At 34.5% G+C, this 15,938-nt stretch overlaps 2 protein-coding genes across 5 annotated transcripts in view; one reads left to right on the top strand and one right to left on the bottom strand.

Annotated features, from left to right (window-relative positions):
* Window positions 1-3,175, top strand: part of LOC130645525 (focadhesin-like) — a 36,595-nt gene extending 33,420 nt beyond the window's left edge. For all 4 annotated transcript variants that reach the window (XM_057451536.1, XM_057451538.1, XM_057451537.1 and 1 more), the window contains 5 exons: window positions 201-1,151; window positions 1,532-1,615; window positions 1,721-1,844; window positions 2,036-2,148; window positions 2,363-3,175. In XM_057451536.1, the coding sequence (XP_057307519.1) occupies window positions 201-1,151; window positions 1,532-1,615; window positions 1,721-1,844; window positions 2,036-2,148; window positions 2,363-2,524 (1,434 nt within the window). In that variant the 3' untranslated portion in view covers window positions 2,525-3,175. The remainder of the gene's footprint in view (window positions 1-200; window positions 1,152-1,531; window positions 1,616-1,720; window positions 1,845-2,035; window positions 2,149-2,362) is intronic.
* Window positions 3,176-6,134: 2,959 nt separating this feature from the next.
* On the bottom strand, window positions 6,135-14,668 carry LOC130645524 (uncharacterized). Its single transcript, XM_057451535.1, has 9 exons — window positions 13,730-14,668; window positions 12,274-12,455; window positions 11,151-11,258; window positions 10,757-10,903; window positions 9,599-10,289; window positions 9,003-9,244; window positions 8,255-8,430; window positions 8,029-8,182; window positions 6,135-7,907 (listed from the first exon to the last, which is right to left on the bottom strand). The coding sequence occupies exons 1-9, from the start codon at window positions 14,538-14,540 to the stop codon at window positions 6,888-6,890; spliced, it is 3,531 nt and encodes a 1,176-aa protein (XP_057307518.1). The 5' UTR covers window positions 14,541-14,668; the 3' UTR covers window positions 6,135-6,887.
* Between the last annotated feature and the right edge of the window lie 1,270 nt (window positions 14,669-15,938).

Below are 15,938 nucleotides of genomic sequence, written 5' to 3'. Positions count from 1 at the left end.
TAAAAAAAATTGTGATTTGCTCTAACAAGTGTAATATTGCGAACCTTAATAGTGCAAATAGTTTTGCAAAAAATTGAGGATATGGAGAGGCTATGGAGAGTTCTTGACTAGTAACCCTATTCCGCAGTTTACTCTGTTTTCTTGTAGTAATTCTTCTATGCTTAATTATTTTGCCATCTCTCCTGATTGTCTTTTTTCAGCATTCAGATTTGCATTATGCACTTGGAGTGCTGTGTCATACATTGATGATGTCAAAGCATCAGGGCGCAGCCATTGTTGTGGACGAACAGTTACTTCGATGGCAAGACATACTCACCAAAAAGGACTCCAACACCTTACTTAAATTAGGTGCTGTTAAAGGGACAATGTCCACCGTGGGTGTAGAGGTTCCGATGTTTAAAATTGAAAATACGACAAACTTAATTGAGGTTCAACGAATTAAAACTCTTTTAAAACTTTTGCTTAAAACATTGGAGACGTCGCAGGATAACTTATTATGTGTAGTAACGGCGCATTTGATTGGACAGTCTCAGCTGGTTGTGTGTTCTGAAGGAGAAGATAACAATAATCTTCCGCAGAGTTATAACTACTTAAAGAACACGTCTGTTTTGCTTGCCGTGTATAACACGTTGCTGAAAGCCGCAAGTTCGGGGCCGTACGGCGAATGCAAGAACGACGTTGTTTTGTGTCTACTAACAACGCTGTGCAACCTAAACCAATGCAAACTTCCGCCTGTGAACTGGACGCTAGTTCTCAGTCCTATAATACGAACAGGTTATTTAGACGACGTTAGATTTCAATGCATTTGTTTCGCCGTTAAATTTGCTGATTCGTCGTCAAATTTAGCGCTTATTGTGTCCTCATGGTTACAGCCTAATGTATTTTTAAAAATGGAGTCTTCTGCTCAAATGCAAATATTTCGTAGTGTAGCCCAACTTTTACCTTGTTTGACCAACACAAAACAACGAGCTTTGCTGGAAGAACTTCCCCTTAAAGCTTTAAACTGTTCGAATGATGTCGAGGCAATGTTGGCGTGTGTTTTAGAGTCATGGCTTTCAGTTTTGGACATGCAAACGCCCCTTCAGTCCACGGTTGCGTATATATTGGCGGCTATGAAGTCTTTGTTTGAAAGTTTGCATCAGTTTGAACAGGTTACTTATTTTGTCTTATTCATCGAGATAAACACATTTATACAAAATACAGAGTATCCAGTTGTAAAAACTGACATCTCTTCTTAAGTATAAAAAAAGTCTTTTTATTTATGTAGTTTTATTTGAAGGAACAGGATGCTTAAAATCACTGTTTGAAGGTAAAAAAAAGACAAACGGAAAAAAGCACTGTTTAGTCATCTATTAATTTAGCTTGTATGGTAAAATCCATTCTATGAAAAAGCAAAAAAAGTTGCAGGGTTTTGATATTGTCATTAAAGACCCGTTCAAATTTAATGTATTTTATCTTTTTAACAATAAGTGTCTCCATATTTAAGTCTCCTGCACTTAACAATTTTGTGATAAACATCTCCATATTTTAGTCTGCTGTACTTAACAATATGGAAGTCCTAGCGAAATTTATATACAAATTATTGCAACAGAATTGGAAAAATTTGTTGCCTCAGGTAGGGCTTGTTAAATGACCCATCCCTGTAAATGCTTGAATTTGTAATCATTTTTAATTTGGTTAACACACCGAGATTAACTATTCTGTGCTGATGTTTTTTTAGATATTAAACGCGCGTCATATTCAACAAAGTTTACAGGTTCACATGCTTTATTATGTGCAGTCGGTCCACCCAGATGACATAAAATCTATGTTGTCGATTCCTTCGGAGACATGTGACAAGCAAGGTTGGTCGATAATACAGTGAAATTTGCTCATTCCCTGTTGTTGATGTCTCTATAAAACTTGTCGTGGTTCATTTAAAACGAAAATTTTTTGATTTTAGATTTTCTGCTGGCGGTGATCCTTGTGAAATTTTCCATAATTACGGAACCGATAAGGGCTGCCACTTCTAATAATGTTATCTTGTAATATTTAGTTGAGAAGCAAAATCTGGAATTGATGAGAAGATTGTGTGAGTTACATGACAACACATCGTTCAAAACTTGCGTTGAAAAACTTTTGACGATGTTACTACAACAAGATAAAGATGTAAGTATTTTGGCGAGTTTTTAATTATGTTGCAGCTAGCGAAATATAATTAGAGGAAGATGATATTGAAATTGATTTTGTTAGCAGTAAGTGTTTGCAATAAATCTTCGCGCGAATTTATTTTTAACAAATAAAAGAAAGACAAACAATCACTCTCCTCACTGGTGTTATTTTAACTTGCTTAGTTGAAGTGTCTTCTAAACTTTTGTTTCAGAAATTATCCGAGGAGGAGTGCAAATTGATGTACATATGCCATGTGTTATCGTCGAGTTCTGATTGGATGATAAAACCGTTAAACATGCTATCGAGTGAAGCATCGTTTAGCCTTCTATACCAAACCTCGAAAGTACTGTTTCAACGCCAACTGCAAGTCTAACTAAAAATCAATTCGAATATGTCTTTGTGAGTTGTAAAGGATCCAGAACTTCAGCCTTATCTGACTGGTAGTTAGTTATAATTGCGTGAAGTATTTTCGTCAAAAGAAAATGTTATTTTCAAAAGAATAAAACAAAAACATATTTCATTCAAATAGATCCTTTTGTGTGAAAATTAATACACAGGAATATGGCGCGCGAAATTAGTTCTTGCAGCATATCCATTCCGTCAGGAATGTCAGAAAAATTTAATATTTTTATGAAATGTCAGAAAAATATCATGATTTTTAAATCTTCCACCAAGCCCCTGTAATTCGTATGTTTTTCAATGTAAGTTCTTATCTTTAACTTTGTATTTGTTTCATCGTTTTCCTTTTTCCTTGAACAGTCAGCTTTTATCAGCTGTAAGGAAAGGAAAAAACAGAGAAGAAAATTTGAAAAGGTTAGAATTTTTAGTTAAAAATGTGAGGAATGTCAAGAAAATCGAGGTCAACTTGAGTGAACACCCCTATGTTCAATAAATGCAATTGACAGCATTTAGATCTTTGAACTTAGGATACTATTACACCAACGATTTTGCAAAGGCATAAATTGTCAATATAAAACTGGAATATAAAAAATGACTGTTGGTAAGAATTTTTAGGTCACCGAAAGTTATTTTCTCTTTTTTGTAAAAAAAAACCCCAGATCTATCGTAACATGTGTGTGTTTTTTGAAAACAAAACAATTCAAATTTTCGGTTGGACTTTTTCAGATAATGTGCTCCAACGTTCATCAACATAACACCCTTTTAACAAACTTTCCCAGCCATGAATTACTTCACAAAAGCCGTTACTTGATCTTCAACGTTGATGCTTGATTCGTCGCTATTTCTAGCCTTCTCATCGCGATCTTTTTGTGTTCCGTCACATTTTAATGGTGACGACGTAACCTTTTTTTCGTGCTGCAACGAATGTTTACCTTTTTTTTGCTGAATTTTATTCTCGTTTATGTCGTCATAGTAATCAACAACATATTCAGGAGAGCAGTCCATTATTTTGATGAGCGCAATCAACACTCGTAATTTTTAAACTGCGTACGTGACGGTGACGGTATGACGGTTATTTTGTGAGCAACAACAATGCAATGGTTACGCGATGATTCGAATTCTTTTTCCCTGTAATCGTTCCATACTCTAAGCGAGGCTGAAAATACAACTGAATATTTGAACCTAAAGGTTTTCTATTTTCAGGGTGAAAGCTAATTAAGATAAATTAAAGATGTGGTTAACTTTGTTGAACTTTGTTGAAAATTTTAAAAACTTTATCCTCGTACCCAGGGTCTCCTGAAGATATATGTGACGAGCAGACAAAGTTTTTTCTTCATTTATTAAAACTTGCTACCAGTACGTATATTTTGTTTATTCACATCAACATGACCAGCTTTGAGAAAGATTAGTTTCAGTGTTAGTTTGAGGAGATGTACCTACAAAAAGACCTAGCATAGGAAGGTTCTCTTATCGAGTGCTCGTGGGATGCTAATTCCCCTCTGCAAGTAAAACCTGCAGTAGTGTCCTGTCCGTTTAAAGGACATCAAGTTTGAAAGATATTATATCATTGCGGACAGTAAAGGTGCATGGAGTATTAGAAGAGAAATGTCTCATTCTGCAAGTTTCTGCCAAACTGGAGGTAATGAAGGCAATATATTACCGCGCTGGTATTCTGCTATATTTTCGTTAAAATGCATCCTCGCCCAGTTCTTAGAAGCCCGGCAACACTTATGTTTTCAACTTAAATAGTTTTTCATCATAATAATATTTTTAAGATTGCAAAAAAAAAGAAAAGCAAGCGTACGGTGAATTCAGTAAACGACTGCACAACATGTTATACAAAAACAATTATTCGAAATGAAGATGATCTTTCATAAATTTCATGACTCATTCATCTCAGGTTTGTTGAAACAGCGAGACTTTTTACCTACTTCTTCTTTGAAAATTTCAATGACTGACTTCACAGATGTGAATGTTTCTTCTCTAGTTTTTCAAGTTCATTCCGTTTGCTGACATTTCAGTTGGAAAGCTTTAAAAATTCTTTTTCATCTTGTTCTTTCTCTTGTCCTTTGCGCAATCGCAATAATGATATTTATTGAATGTGCTCAGCCATCTCTTTCTTCACCGTATTGGCATTTTCATGAAAGATTTTTTCCCTCCTTTCTTTCAACTCTTTATCTTTTTCTTTGACATCATATTCATATTGTGATATTTTTAACGTCAAATCATCAGCTTCTTTAATCCGTTCCATGTTCTTCTTCTTTAGGGTTGCTATCATGCTTATAAAACACTTGTGTACATTTCTATGTGCATTTACTCTTCACCAATCTTTACGAGTTTTGATTTCAGCGATATGTTTTACAATGCGAGGTTTTCGATTTTCTCTTTATATCTCCCCGCAGTCTCATTCATCTTTCTGTGCCATCGCACCATATACTGCAGCTGTGTTCGAATATTCGAACTATTCCGTTTCATTGTAGAAATCGCGGTAAAAAGTGTTGAATTTTGTTTCAAAACAACGTCTAGTTTGCACCCTACTTGCATCTTCTTTCATTCTGACTATCTCTCTCTCTTTCGCAGCAATATCTATATTTTGCTGGGAAATATCACGACTCAGTCCACATATGATTTTCGTAATTGAATTTAGCTGGTCTGAGCTTTACAAGTTAAAATGCTGAGTCTATTGTGAAAAGGCAAGACCATGAATCATTCCAATATTTTTTAAACATGTAGGTTGTTTAAAAGCGCTCTTGTGTGGAAAAAGGATGATTTGGACACCCAAGGGTGCCTAACATGAACTTGTTCTCACATATCAGCTGGGCAGTTTTTTACTGGACGAAGGGATGGTTTGACGGGTTGTGGTTTAAAAGTTCCCAGTCAAATAAGAAACCGACAGGATCGGAGTAGGTGCTACCGTTTCACTGCCAGTTAACCAACAAAAACGTCTTTAAAACATGAAAGTACGATTCAATATCACGATGTAAAGCTTTTGGAAGTCCCTGATATAAAAACCCGCATATTTCAATGGGTTGTATCTCTTTTCCTCATCATTGTTAGTGGCTGTGTAGGGTGAAGCAGTTTTCGAAACACTTGACTCGAACTTTGGCGTGATATATATGGTTCCTTCTGAACTGTTTCTGTGGCAGACTTTCGTTTACTCCTACTGTTCTTACCTCATCGCGTGCGATTGATAAGAGGCCTTCTCAAAACAGATTCAGTTACAAAAACTTTACACATTTGGCGTCAATTAGCGGTAAAATGACGCCCTATGGCGGCTACCATGTCAACATGAGAAGAAAAACTTGCGACCGACCTTTTTCTAAACATGGCGAAATCTTGTGTTCGCGCAATGGACAAAAAAATTAAATGTCCTTTTTCGCACACTATTCTAGTTTTTAATTCATTGCTCCCATTTTGAAATAACATGAATGAAAATAAATGTAACGAAGAGAAATGCAAATTTTGTTTCTGGTGAATTAAAAAACCAGTTTGTGGTTAAGGTAAAGAACTCCTGAGAGAAACCTAAGAAAATAACTAAAAAATGCTCTAAAAAGTTGGTGAGAAGACAGCAGTGGTTAGAAATGTACGATAAATCTTTATATCTTTCGAACATTACCATTGTAACAATCACAAACCAAATTAAAATTCTGAAAAAAAAGTTGCTCCTCTTGTAAACAGCAACAATAATCCCCATCATGCCCGAGGGAACAAGAAAGGCAAAAATAAAAAGTATACGGAAATTATTACTGCGAATTTAAGTGAAGTTTTTCTTTTGAAAGAAAATTGCCTTTAGGTGTTAAGAAATGCCTAATACCTTCAATAACAGGCGGAGTCCTAAATCTTTGCAGTACTGAATAATCGTCAGTGTTGTTCGGTGTCATAAAAACTTTAAAGGGAGAAGCTCTTCAACTTGGCATTATTTTCCTGTATTTCATTTTCTGAAGTCGAGTTGAAATATTTGAAAATTAAGTCGAGTTGGTGTGTTTGTGGTAGGATCAACAATATTCTCACCGCGAAAATTTCTTCCAATTAAGTAAAGAATACCAATATCCAATATTTTGCTAGTATTTCAGTAGCTATTAATTTCTCTATATTTAAAAAAGGAGCGTATGTGAGAGTATGGCAAAGTAAACTTTTTAGACGCACCCGTAGATTAAATGCAAAATTTTTAAAGTACCTATTCTCGAGATTTAAAATTTTTTTTCCGCAGTTGTTTTTATTCTTGCCATTTACCACACCCCTGTCATTGTGCCTTGTTAGCAAATAACAAGGCACAATGACAGCAGGCATGCATATTACACAACAGAACGACGAGAATATATCTAAAAAATCTTATTTTAGTTGTTGCTAGCGGTTAGAATAGCTAGCAGTTTTCTTTCTCTTTGCTCGGGAGTTAATTCCTGAACAGGAGGTCTCGTCAGAACTGTATGTATCGGCACGTCTTCGTTAGGTATTACAACATTTTGTTCAGGCGTACGCGGAGGCGTCTCTTCGTCTTGTGTACTTATTTCTACCGTTTCATCTTCTATGTCTGTTCCATCATCTACGTGTATTCCTACACGCTCCTCTTCTTCGGACACGTACAATTCCTCAACTGACGAGTCACTTCTCTCAAGATCTATTTTTAGTTTTTTAACATCAGCATCTGTACTGTCCTCGTCTTCTACGTTGCGTTTTGAAGATTGTTTCTCAGACAGAGTTGTACTAGACGGACTACGAAACATACCTATCGATGCCTGTAAATCAGATTTTAGTCTCTCCAGCTGATCACTGTTAGCCAGTTCAGTGGATATCTGCGCTAAGTTTTGAAGCAAATCTTCGCATTGAACGGCAAGTACATTTTTTTGTTGTTCGGAAACGTTATCTCCGGCAGCGTTTATATTTAAAAGCCCTGACTCGCTACTAGCGCTGCCATTACTGGCAGAAACAGGTACTTCAAGTTCCACATCAGAAATCTTTATGTCATTAGCGTTTATGGTTTTCTCTATTGAATCGAGTTTCGAAGTAGCAACCTTGGACTCATTGCCTTTCAAATTGAAAGTCGGAGCTGTAGTAAAATGAGACAACCGCTGCTCTTGTTTATCTTGTGCGTCCACCCAAGGTTTAATGCACGAATAATCGAGATTTATCAGAGGATTTGCAGTGTACGATGCATTTAACATGTCCCAGCCCCAATCGGGAAACGAACTGAACACTGAACACAAATGCTTGCAAGGTAATTTATATCTCTGCCAATCAAAGCAATCGCAAGATGGTAGATTTGTTGTGTCACCGAAAGAAACCGTGTGGGCTTGGTCGTTCGCATTTCCGCTGGAAGCATCTTGAACCCAAAACACACCAGGTTGAACGTGACTCACCTAAATGGTTAAAAACGATAATTAAACGATTAAACACGTGTGTGACAAATAAGAACGAAAAATATGAATAGTTTGTAAGCGTCAAGCCCATTCTGCAATCTGAATACTACTTTCAATTTACCTGGTAAACCGTCGCTTCAGTGGATTTAATCTGATCGAGCACATGCATAATGACGGCAGCCGGTTTATTGACTAAACACGTTGGAAGTTGGTCGCCATACAAAACCTTTAGCTCATTAGCTTGTGTGTAGGACTTTCGATTTAATTCGATGTACCTAAAAAAACCTAGCATTAACAAGAAGGCAAGGTATAACCTAATATTTGCTGGCAGGATAATTAAGACAAACCTTCTGTAGAAATCTGGAATAATCCTCTCCACCAATCGTTCGATAAGAGCGCCAAGTTTTTTTCCTCTCATGAGGTTGATGTGAGCGTCACGAAGTGACTTGATGTCTTGCTCAAACGTCGATTCGTTGTGAAGAGTGACGATAAAGTCGTCAGGACGATAACCAACCACCCATCGCTGAAAAAGTATCAAAGTTAGCTCGTCCTTCAAACACAATATTTAATAAACATTATATATACACAGAGTTGTCACTTTTATTTACTCAAACTTGACAAGGTTTGAGAACTTCTAATGATAATTTTTAACCAAAGAAGATGATAGGACCAAAAAGTGGACGAGATTAGAGGAGATTTTAATACATTTTTTCACAAAAATTAAGAATACACGAGGAGATTTTTAAGGTAATGTCATAAGTAAAGAATAAATTTTTGATGTGCACTGTAGAAATTTCTTTATCAAAATACAGAAAATTAGAGGAGTTTTGAGGTGTGGAAACCCTGATACAGATAAAGATAAATTTTTGTAATGATTTTTGAATTAAATATATATAGATATAACTTTTAACGCGTACCAACGGATAGGGTTTTTCATTCACAATTTTTTTCCATTTTTTAAAGGACTGGTAGGTTGGATTGGTAGGTTTCTATTAGCAAGTGATGTTATTGAGAAAGTAAAAGTGAAAGCAGATTCTTAGAAAACTTACTATTTCGTCAAGTGTTGTTTTCTACTAAAAAGAGATGTTTACGTACTTTCGCTTCGAGCAACCAATTGGAGTTAAACCAACTACGAAGGTTAGCAGATTCTCTCCACACGTCAGAGTTCTCCAGTTGCAGTGCAGCTTGATGAAGCACTTCTTCGTTGTACGCATTTGCAATAGCTTGAAATTGCTGAAAGACTTGGCTGGGATCGCCCAGTATTTTATTTTCCGATTTAGTTAACCACTGACGCCAACTTCTTTCGCGCGATGATTCCGATATAAATTGACTGCAACCTAAGGAGCAAAAAGAACACCTTTACCTTTAAACAAATCGGTAAATTAAACTTCATCCTAACATGTGTTTACTTTTTCACAAATTCAGCATGATTTTAATCTTATATTTCAAGCATTTTTTGATTATTTAACAGTACATAAATATTTTTTTTTGACCAAGTACAAGTTTAGAACAAAATCACCCTTAAAATATTTTTTTCCTCATCTGTGGTGTTTTTTTATCAGAGAAAATCAGTAAAATTACAGCCTCGACATCGTTATTACCAGCTTCACTTAAAATAAAAAATAAGGGCAAAATAATACAATCAACAACGAGTTTAAAATATACAGAAAAATTTAACGATTCTAACCAACCTGGAAATACAATCTTAACAGCCTCTGCTTGCTCGTCAGAGTAATCTAAGATGACATACTTGGGTGACCAACTTGGGTTCCATTCTTTAATAGACATCAAACCTTGCTGAAGAGATTCTTTATTTCTTACTTCAACCACAAACGATCCTACCATCTGGTAATCAACATTAGTCTGCACAAACAAACATATTAGAGGAAAGGGAACACGTTCGACTAAGTTGGTCACTTCGCAGATCATGACTTGGTTACCATACCTCTTTAGCAACCGCTGTTGTTGAGAGGTTTGGTGACAAAATATGAGCGTAGGTTTCGGCGTGGTGTCATCATCGGCAGATGTTTTGAGCTGCAAAAGTGCTTCCTGTCCGGCGTCGAGTAGCTCAGATTGTAAAATGATGTTCTCCGTTGGACGGGTTTGCTGTAGTTTTGATGCCAACAAACGCAACTCTTCCTTGATATCTGATGACAACCTTGTTAGCATTTTCGCTTTGTTCATGTAGTTCCTTATATCTTTGACGTTTGGATAGTAACGTCGTCGTAACTTTGACGGAGTAGGCTTGCCGGCAAACAAGTCACGTTCGACGTAGTCTTCCAGTAGGCGTTTCACTTCGTTAGAACTCGGAACACCCTCCCATGTCAATTGAATGATTTTGTCTTTGATTAATGGATCAATCGGTTCGTGTTCTGAATTTTCCTAAAAGTTGCATTTTACTTATTTAATAATTATTTTATTAGTCGAATAAATGAATAAAGTCGAAAGATATTATTTACATAAATTTCTTTGTCAATGTGTGCACAAAAAAACTTGTAAGCGCAATATTTTTTCACTATTATACGAAAGCGCTTACAAAGAATTGTAAATACCAGCTATTTTATCAAGTCTTTCAAGTCTTAACCCTATCCCGGCTCTTTCAGTAATAAGGGCTAAGCATTGAATTTTTTTGTATATGTCAGTCGCAATATTTTCCAAATTTTCATTGTGGTTATTACAGCAATGAGATTTTTTTTTTAATAAAAAAATAAAATTTTACAAAAAATTAGGAATTTCGAAAATTGATGATGTCATTAAAATTATCAAATATAGTTTTTTTATGAAGGGCTATATGTGCAAAAAATAGCATGTCAAAATCTCCTTCTTCTTTCACATTGCTTAGTACATACCTCTCCAACTAGATGATTATGCTCCCTGGTTCCAGGTAGTCTTCCAACAAACGAATAATAACAACTCAGTTTACCATTTGTTTCCACCAGCGCCTGTCGTACTTTTTTAGAAGCAGTTTCGCATACTCTCTTTGTTTTCCGAATAACCTATAAATCACACAAAATACGTTATCGAAGGTATGTAGCTTATACTTGTACATCAAGAAAAAGAAGCTTTAAAAATAACATAAAACTTCAACACGGGAAAGCCTGCATCTCAAACTTCACTAAATCATTTTTTTCTACTACTCGAAAGGTATAATTACATATGTGGTGTATACCTTGTGCTGAGGAAACTTCACTAAATCATTTTTTTCTACTACTTAAAAGGTATTATTACATATGTGGTGTATACCTTATACTGAGGAAACTTCGCAATCATTTTAACAGTTATCTTGACAGGACAATCGATTTTCTTCGTTCTAAGGCGCGTTGAACTGAGATCTTTTGTAGGCAGGCCCATCTAAATGTTTTCGAACAGAGAATATGATTTCACGATTAAGTATATCATCATTATACAGCACCGTTTTTTCACTAGATTTTAGCTGTTAAATACTTAATCAAAGGAGATAAGATAAAAACATTATAATTTCATTTTAACTGAAAGTACGATTAGTACCTTTCATATACAGGAAACAGAGAAGTTAAAAAAATTGTTTGAGTGCAAGAAAAATTACTTAAATTAAATAAAAGGTATATTTAACTTTACTGAAAAATTAATCTCAATTTTTTTTAGAATATTTCATCTGGTAAACTTACACAAGGTTTAAAATCCAAACTTCACAATACAAGAGAGACTGTATTCTACACGATATATATTTTAGGTCCTAAAACTGAGATACAGAGTTGGATCCTTTCATTCCTCATTCTCTCAATTAATTTTTAATCAAATAACCAAACATTCCACCAAGTCTTAAAGCAGTTATCAGAGTCACCACAACTTGAATTTTTTTTTATTTTTTTTTTGGGGGGGGGGGGGAGATTTTAGGGATCAAATTTTAGGAGACAAAATATGAAGGAGATTTTGACAAAAAAAAATGCATGGTTAATCTTTTTTTAAAACTTTTAATTTAGGAAAACAAACAAAAAAAGTAAAATTAAAAGATTACAATAAAATAGGAAAATAATTTAATAAATATTAAATTCTTAAAAAAAAAATAAACAGCATGTCACATAAGCAATTTTATGGGTGGCCATCTTGCTTATTGATCATTCCATACGAAAAAAATCCTAAATAATACCCTGTTCCCGTTTTAGATTTTCTCAAAAGAGGTAAGATAGTAACCCTAAAATTTAAGCTAATCATATTTCTTTCCAGAGATATTTTTATTTAAATTTAGTCTACGAACAGCCTGAATTTAGTAGTTTACGAAAGAAGAGAGTGCATACTACAGGAGGATATATCCAGAAAAAGTGCGATAAGAAGCATTTCTGAGAATATACAAAACTGTAAGTTACTCCATTGATTAACTATTTACCTTCATTCGCCTTTCCATACTTTGTTGTCTAATCTTTTGCCTGGTAACTTCAGTTTTATCTTTTCCCAAATGACAAATATACATTTTGTCTGCAACATACACGTATGGTATACCATCATAATCAACATCTGAACTTTCAAAAAATACTCTATAATTTTTCTTTGTCAAATCAATTCCACCCTCTAAACATAAATTTCAGTTCAATAAATATTTTTATAAAGTAGCATTGCGCAATTAAAATATGGTCTGCAGAAAAAAGGATTGAATTTGTCATATAATTGTTTTTCAGGTAAAAAAGTCAAAATATTTACAAACTTTTACACTGTTGCTAGTGCCATTGTATTGTTTCAACAATATATATTTTAATTTATATCAATGCAAACTACACCAGCTTATTACATGCCTTTTTTAGCTGTTGTTGAGTAAAGGATCTGAGAGTGTCAAAACTTTAACATCTGTCTGTCAGGATACAAAAATGCATGGTCAAACTGACTGGCAACTAATCATGACTTTACCAAGAGAAAAGACGTTTCTGAAAGGTTATTAAGATCGTAGCTATAAGGCGAAGTATAAAGCCTTTAACCCTCTAATTTTTATTTAATTGCTTCTCATATTCTTAATTCTGTTTAAAACTAGGGGGTAGCCAAAGCAAAAAAAGTTATTTCAGAAAGAAATTTAAAACCTTAGATACGCTAATCGAAAATGTCTAAATTTTGACATTATAAATTAATCCTTATGATATTTTCAAACAAAAAATTGCAAATGCAAATTTTTAATAAAGTATCTATATATATATAATGTTGTATTATTGGAAAATGTAGCATATTCTTTTGCATTAAATTTCACACGTTTTATATATAGCATTTTCTACAATTAGTAGCCAAGTTTGATAAAGACTCCAGGTTTTATGATGCGTTCATATTGTGTTTAAAACTCTGGGCATTTTACAATATTTCTGCACCTAAATTTTGATTTTTTGACAGCAAAAAAAAGCAAATACACCTTTACGATAATTCAATTGTACATGCGTTCCTACGGCTCTCCATCGTTTTACAATATCAGAAAAAATCGGTAAAAATCGTGATTTTATGAGAGTTTGTTAGAGACTTTTTTAGAGAGAGTTTTTTAACTTCCGTCGTATCAATTTCTTTCAAATTTTCAGGAAACATTAATAATAATAACATACAACTTATGTGTACTTTTCATTAAAAACAAAACGCGTCAAGAAAAGTTATCACGAAAAAACGTGCTTTCTCATTAATAAACTCTTTTAAAAGTGTGATGTTTACCTCCTCCGATCGCTAAATAATCTGCGATGGAGTGTTAGTTTTCCCGAATTATTGTAAAGGTGTATTTAAAAGAGAATGCGAAACTTGAAACCAACCACCCACAAAAGTCAAATTGGAGCATTTTCAGTTATATGACGCTACCCTTAAAAAAGTGAGTGTATATTTACCAGTAATTCCAAATTGTTTCATTTTTCTCATTGATACAAATGTAGACATTGTTTCCTCTGCATATTTTTTAATGATTTCGTGTGCTTCTTGAGCTGTTGTAGCAACAAATAGTTTTGGATATTTTAGCTGTTCTGTTGATGGTAATTCTATTTCGTTTGAGGTAAAATTTACTATACCATCTTCATTAATTCTTCCTATTTCAGTCTCTTGTTGAGGTTCATGTGTAATAGCATCAACTTCTGCTGAGTCAATTATATCTGTTCCTTCAAATTGAATTTCGGTTACTCCATTTGCACCTTTTATTGCAATAGCATTAAGAACCACCGAGGAACCAGATAACCCAGTATCTAAAATTGACCCAGCTACCTGATTCTGTGTATTCAAATAGTCACTAGCAACAGAAATTTCTTTCACATCCACTGTGCTTGTTGAGTCATTTCCATCATGTTGAATGGCAATCATCTCAACACCAATTGCTTGAGAAACATCAAAAGCTAAATCTGTGTGTTCACTTGACATATTTTTTTCCGACTTCAGTGATAAGTTGGATTCAATTTGTGGAAGATTTTGTTGTTCCTGCTGTTGTTGTTGATGTACTGCTTCTTGCTGTGTTGATGGTGCTCCACTCAACGAACTCAATATTAGAGACTGAGCAGCTATTTCTTCTTTAAGCTTATTCTCCAAAGCATTACTTAGATTATCTTCACTTATAAAAAAGTCAGTCTTTAGTTCCTCTTCTGCGCGTAGTGTGGCGCTTGAGCTGTAACTAGCAGCTGATTTCGTAGTGTTTTTATCCAATTTTTCCGCCATTTTTTTGCCACTAGAGGCTATACGTGCAAGTGCGCCTTACTTGTTGGCCATACTTCAAGTTAGTTAAAAAGGGTGGTTGAGATCATTGTTTTTGCTGCATAAATTACAAATGCAATCATGAATAATTTATCAATTTCCCTTTTTTGAGGTCTGGGATCTATTTTTTTACGTTTTTTCACACAGCTATTTTCTCTTCCTTTTCTTCCCTAGTCAACATTTGTAGTCGCAATTTGTCAAACGGAGCGCATTTGCAATAAAATGTTAGAAAATTACGTAACAAATGTTAACGTAACGTAACGAATGTTACCGAAACTGTTACATTCTGACTTTGATTGCAATGCGAATAATTTTTCTTTTAAGAACCTTATAGGTTTTTCTCTACCAAAAAACATCTACTCGGTAATTAAAAACGTGTAACGAATTTTTTTTGTCAACGATGATTCAATGCTGACAAGAATTGGCGTTCCGTATGGTTATCAGTTTTTTATTTTTAAAATTTACTTTCTTTTGCGCTTTTTACCTTCATATTATGACTGGTACTATTCACCACCAAAAGCGGTGTGATTTCTTCCTTTGAACTCGAAGATTTTGACCATACAATACTTTGGCCTTATTCAAAAAAAAAAAAATTGAAAAACTCAAGAAAATGGTACTGAGATGAAGGTCATTTAAAAAGATGGAAACTCGTATATAACTGGTGCTGGGTCCTAAAAATCATTAACGATTCTCTCTGTAACGAATTTAACATGGAACACTGACCTTATGAAGTCGAAAAACGCTTCAGAACCAGCTTATCGAAGTATCTTGCTGATTTTCCAAATGATCCGAATTGGTCTTCAACCACCGAGGATTTATGACATATTTAACGTGTTTTTCGTTTCTTAGACGAATATATTTTGTATTGAAAAGCATGTGACAGTGAATGCCGCTTTTTTTAGAAGATTGACGTCAACAGAAAAATTCAAAGTACGGGTGCACCCTTCAATCGAAAATCAGAATTTTTAGATCTAGCGACAATGAGCGCAGCGTCGAATAGCACTGAGGACGAAGTTGTCTAAGTGTGTTGCGTAACATAGAGTTGTGAACTAGACAATTAAATAATTTTGAAATGTTTATGAATATTCCTCGGTGAATAAACGACAAATGAAAGAAGAAAGAAGAACAATACTACGACAAATAATTATTTTAAAAATTTCAACACCATCTTAATGTCGAATCTTTTTTTTGTAACTTAAAAAAAGTGTTTTTACATTACCTTTATTGTAGCCTTGACAACGGCTTCACCATTGGAAACGATTGCTTTCGTTGTTTCTTTGAAATCTTTGAGAAATTAATCTGAGAAAAACAGGTTTAAAACTACGGTAGCCGTGAAGCTGTATTCTCTGTAAATTTTTTCTA

The sequence above is a fragment of the Hydractinia symbiolongicarpus genome, chromosome 5, assembly GCF_029227915.1.
Source record: "Hydractinia symbiolongicarpus strain clone_291-10 chromosome 5, HSymV2.1, whole genome shotgun sequence".
NCBI lineage: Eukaryota > Metazoa > Cnidaria > Hydrozoa > Anthoathecata > Hydractiniidae > Hydractinia > Hydractinia symbiolongicarpus.
Note: the sequence above shows the minus strand (reverse complement) of the source record. Positions and strands in the feature narration are given on the sequence as shown.

What these genes read in the sequence shown, in the direction of transcription:
- LOC130645524 (XM_057451535.1), bottom strand. Translation starts at nt 14,540, where the DNA reads ATGGCGGAAAAATTGGATAAAAACACTACGAAATCAGCTGCTAGTTAC. An exon ending in ATAATCATCTAGTTGGAGAG is followed by an intron (nt 10,290 to 10,756) that starts GTATGTACTAAG and finishes TGCAACTTTTAG; the next exon opens with GAAAATTCAGAACACGAACC. An exon ending in ATTCCAGATTTCTACAGAAG is followed by an intron (nt 8,183 to 8,254) that starts GTTTGTCTTAAT and finishes AGGTTTTTTTAG; the next exon opens with GTACATCGAATTAAATCGAA.